The sequence below is a fragment of the Phytophthora parasitica genome (genome assembly GCF_000247585.1).
Source record: "Phytophthora parasitica INRA-310 unplaced genomic scaffold supercont2.50, whole genome shotgun sequence".
NCBI classification, from domain to species: Eukaryota; Oomycota; class Peronosporomycetes; order Peronosporales; family Peronosporaceae; genus Phytophthora; species Phytophthora nicotianae.
The window spans coordinates 200,760-205,168 of record NW_008649036.1 but is presented as its reverse complement, the minus strand read 5'-3'; the positions used below and the strand labels follow the sequence as shown (position 1 = coordinate 205,168).

Sequence of the window (4,409 nt, the reverse complement as noted above, 5' to 3'; positions counted from 1 at the left end):
CGAGATGTTGTATTCTTGTAGATTCGACCTCTACAATAATCCCATCTTTAGGTAGCCACTGGCTTTCGTCGCTGACCATTCTTCATGCGCCGAAGGCGGTAAATGTTGTTGAGTGAAGCCTCCAAGTTCAAACCCAGCTGCTTCGTCTCTGGGTTCGCTTGAGCTGCCTTGAACGCTTTTAGCAAGTCTGCATCCGCAAAATGAGTCCTCAATGTGTTAATCATAGGCGTGCTCACTCCCGTGCTTTCCTTCGTCGCTTCCAGGTATTTGGCCCATGTATTAAAGTTCGGGTTGGTCAGCAGGTCGTCTGCCTTGTCATCAAGCTTCATCATTCTGAAGACATCGTCCGAGGACGTTCCTAGATATTTCCAGTCGTCCAGCTGAATTTTCTGTAACTTGGTCGCGATTTCCTTCGTACCGTCAACCTTCGTTGCTGCCTCAGCCATCCGCATCAGTTTTACATCGCCATACCGTGCCAACAAGGAGGTGAAGATTGCACGATCCGCGTCAGTTTTCGATACCATGCGCGTGTAAGCGACCCACACGTTGAAATCCGCGCTCTGGAAAAGTTTGTATCCGGTCTTGTCGAGTTTAAGCTTTAAAAAGACGTAGTCCGGGGATTTCCCTTTCTTGGCCCATTTCAGATACGTCCCAGGTGTATTTTTTGTCTTGAATAGGTTCGAGACCTTCTTGAGGTTGTCGAGGCCTGGAATTTTCTTGAGTGACTCGAGGCCAGGGATCGACTTGATGTTGATCGCTCTCTCTTCGTCTCCTTCGCTGACAGCGTCTGTCCTCAGAGCTCTCAGAGCTCTGAAGACGGAGGCAGCGTTGGCTTCTGCTGTGAGTGACTGGGTTGAGAGATGGAATGCAGATTTTGATAGCGTGGTTTCTGCTGCCGCAGATACAGTGTCGATTCTAGCGAAGAGGGCGGCGGATACGAACAGAAGAAGATAGCGGAAGCGCGCTATTGTCGTCATAGTGCCGTGTACTGAGCAGATTGCAAAGTAACATGTAGACAGTTTCGCTTGATCAGTTGTAAAAAAACTCAATGTGGTAGATGATAACATAGAACGACCATAAGATAGTTTTGTGGGATTGGGTGGACAGGAAAACCGGCTGTGAGCAAGCATGAACCCCAAATGTTTACGTTTGTTGAAGTGTTTGATTTGGTTGAATTGAGTATCATTACAAACACACAAAACGCCTTGCCTCAACAATCCCAGGAGTTCAAAGACACCTGTTAAATACCTATAACGCGAAAACGTCGAAACGTGTATGAGATTGAAACGTTGTGTCAAAGCGGTTACCTTGTGTCAGTAGATTTATGCTAGGTTTGAAGGTTGGCTCTCCCTACTGTCACCAAGAATGGACAAAACGGAGCATCATATCGCTACCGGTATTGATGCGGTATTTAGAGAAAAATGTTTAAAATTGCGTGGTACACTCAATGCAGATGCTCTTGCTATTATCGTATACATGTACTGCATTACAGCACCAGCATTGGGAGCACTGGTATTTGTAGTTATCTTCTCGTAACAAACTTTCTCCTTACACTCAAAAAATATTCACGCATTATTGGTGGATGTCTGCGTCTGCCACTACGGGATCAGATACGTAGGAAAAATGGGCCCAAATCAACTCTCGAAAATGTCCTCCACCTTGCTTAGAGAATCCTCTCTGTGAAAAGGGTCGTATGTCCATACTGGTTGCCGCTCCATGTCAAAGGTGATACCACACCAGTGGGGAAAAACCACGTTAATATAAATCGGGCAGCACACGATCCGATTCGCTTGCATTTGGCTGAAGATGCGTTCGCTAGTGTCGATAAATCCACTCCTTTTATCCACGTCTGCCATTTGAAGGTAAATAGGGTCGACAACAGTCACTATATTAGGTTGACACCATAACAACATTGCCGCTTCCTCCGCAACACGTTGTGATACCAGATACACACATGCATCACTCAACCAGATCTCATCTCCAAATCTAGCAAGCTCCGTAAAAGGAACTAGATTTCTCCGTCGATCAAAACGTGCTGCACAAATGCACCACTCCCAAACTTATCGGAAACCATCAAACTGAAGAGACGGTAGCTGTTAGCATCACGAGAAAAAAAACAGTTAGTAAATGGTGAATATATAACCAAGTATTTATTTTTTGTGATAATATCACCAAACATCGGTAATCTTAACTCTAAAAAGTGAACTATAGGTGGATATCATCGGTCTAGCGCCTATTGAGATTAGTTCCATGCGTGGCATCAATTCATAGAGCCTCTGCAAACATCCTCGCCATCCTTCTCATGTGCGCGGTCTGGAAGGTGATACAGCTTGTGAGACTTGTTGTAGGATCGCGAAAAATTCTCACTGCGTTCCCTGGTCCCTCTCCAAAGTCCTGCAACAACTGGGACACTCGAACGTCATCTGATGAAGTGTACGTCTCGCGACGCATCTCAGCGATCATGTTCTCCACATCCTTCTGTTGAAGCGGCTTGCTAGGCACTTCTTTCAGGTAGGCAAGATTGTTTTTTGCGTTTCGAACCACCTACAAAGATTTTAAGAGTTAGAACATACCTCAGTACATAAAATATCAGTAAAATATGTTTCTTTACCTTGTCACATTGTCTTGGCAACACGCTTGATCCCTGGTGATTCGATTTTGCGTGTCTTCGCATAGCAGGTGTACTCATCGGGGCCCATGCTGGGATTATGAGTAGACTGGTGCTTCGAGATTCGAACAGTGTAGACTCCTTTGTCACGGTTCAGCGCGGCATTCAATTGCCCCTTGCAACCAATTCCACGGACAGTATGGTTTGTGCGGTCACCTCTGCCCCGCGCCTTGAAATCCCACCCATGTGTACAGATAAACGTTTTTGCGTAATACTTGAGAGTTTCGTCGTACAAATCCGGCTCTTTTCCAATTCGACCAGCACGCTTTTGAGTTTCACGATTCCGGTCACGCACAGAATTACTCGTCCTGAACCGATATATCTGAAAAATCTCGTTTTGGTAGCTACAGAATGCATTTTAGTTAGAAAGTATGGTCAAAATATTATACAAACGATGGATACAAGCTTCATCTTAGTTTGTTAAGCGCTTGTTCTCGTCTGACATTGAGGCGAGGAGACGCTTCTACCCTCATGAATAACATATGTTGTTCGATGGGTTTGAATTATGCCAAGCAAACTGCCAATAAGCTTACGCCCGCAGAGATTTCATAAGTCTACTGAAGTGTCTTTCTTGTAAGCGGAAGCTACAGAGCTATGAAATACTGCAGACAACTCGATATTAAAAGAAGGGGCACGATGTAGAGCCGCAAATGATTGGGTGGAAGCGTTTTCGGACACGCCCTTATCATTGTTTTAAATTTGAAAGCTTTAATGCGGGCTTGTTTATGGATACTTTCAGCGTAGTCTCTCTCAAACTACGGTTGGAATGCAAAACCTGCGTCGGGGAACTCTTTGGTGTACGCCTTGTTGTATACACGCCAAATATCCACGCTGGGGTTGTCAGTGTAGGTTTGGGAGTTCAGCTTTAATACACCCAGGATATCCTTCGGGGTCTTCTTGTCAACCATCCACTGATTGAACTGAGCTGTCTGCAAGTTCTTGGCGAAGTCCTTCGTCTCTTCGACCTTCGTAGCTGCTTGGATCATCGTCGCCAGCTTTTCGTCGCCGTAACTCTTCGTGAACGTCTGGATCATGGTCGTCTCAGCCTGCGGGTATTCCTTGTTGAACGCCTTCATATACTTGACCCAAATGGTCAAGACCGGGTTGGCGAGGAGGTCATCTCCAGCCTCGTTTAGCTTCAGATTATTGAAAATATTCAGGGGGTGTGTCGGTTCGCCCAACCAGCGCTTCACGAGCTCGTCCTTGAACTTCTTCACCACGGCAGTGTTGTCATCTGCCGAAGCCAGGAGCATCACGAAGTCTTCCTCGCCGTAGATTTTCGTGAAGACGCTCATCTCTGATACCTGTTTCGTGGGGTGTTTCTCGTTGTATTTCTTCAGATAGCTAGTCCAAGCACCGAGCTGCGGGCTATTAAAGATATCATCGGTTTTCTCGTTTAGCTTCAGTACTTTGAAGATCTCGGCTGGGTTTGAATCAAGCTTAATCTAGCGGGTAAGCTGAGCATCCTCCAAATTTTCAGCGGCAATCTTTGTATTCGGATTTTTCATTGCCTTAGCTACGATTTGTGCAACCCCATCACCGCCGTAAGCCACTGTCATTGCTGCGGCGACAGACTCGCCTGGGTCCTTTTCATTGAGCTTGGCGATGTAAGAAGCCCACTGTTTCCACTGCGCACTCTCCAAAATGTTGTCAGTCACCTCATCCACTTTGAACACCTTGTAGGCGTCCTTCGCGGAAGTTCTTTCGTTTAGCATGTGCCTAATCTGGGAGCTTTGACTCA

At 46.1% G+C, this 4,409-nt stretch overlaps 3 protein-coding genes across 3 annotated transcripts in view; all 3 read right to left on the bottom strand.

Moving 5' to 3' along the window:
• The window catches only part of PPTG_15579 (hypothetical protein), a 1,422-nt gene extending 428 nt beyond the window's left edge, over positions 1-994 (bottom strand). The window contains exon 1 of the mRNA XM_008912832.1: positions 29-994. Coding sequence (XP_008911080.1) covers positions 48-977 — 930 coding nt within the window. The 5' untranslated portion in view covers positions 978-994 and the 3' untranslated portion in view covers positions 29-47. The remainder of the gene's footprint in view (positions 1-28) is intronic.
• Positions 995-2,265: 1,271 nt separating this feature from the next.
• Positions 2,266-2,689, bottom strand: PPTG_15578 (hypothetical protein; the record flags this gene model as incomplete). The annotated part of the gene is made up of 2 exons (XM_008912831.1): positions 2,266-2,544; positions 2,612-2,689. 2 exons carry the CDS (start codon positions 2,687-2,689, stop codon positions 2,266-2,268), a joined length of 357 nt encoding a protein of 118 aa, XP_008911079.1.
• Positions 2,690-3,423: 734 nt separating this feature from the next.
• Positions 3,424-4,383, bottom strand: PPTG_15577 (hypothetical protein; the record flags this gene model as incomplete). Its single annotated transcript, XM_008912830.1, has 2 exons — positions 3,424-4,113; positions 4,189-4,383. The coding sequence occupies 2 exons, from the start codon at positions 4,381-4,383 to the stop codon at positions 3,424-3,426; spliced, it is 885 nt and encodes a 294-aa protein (XP_008911078.1).
• Positions 4,384-4,409: the final 26 nt, after the last annotated feature.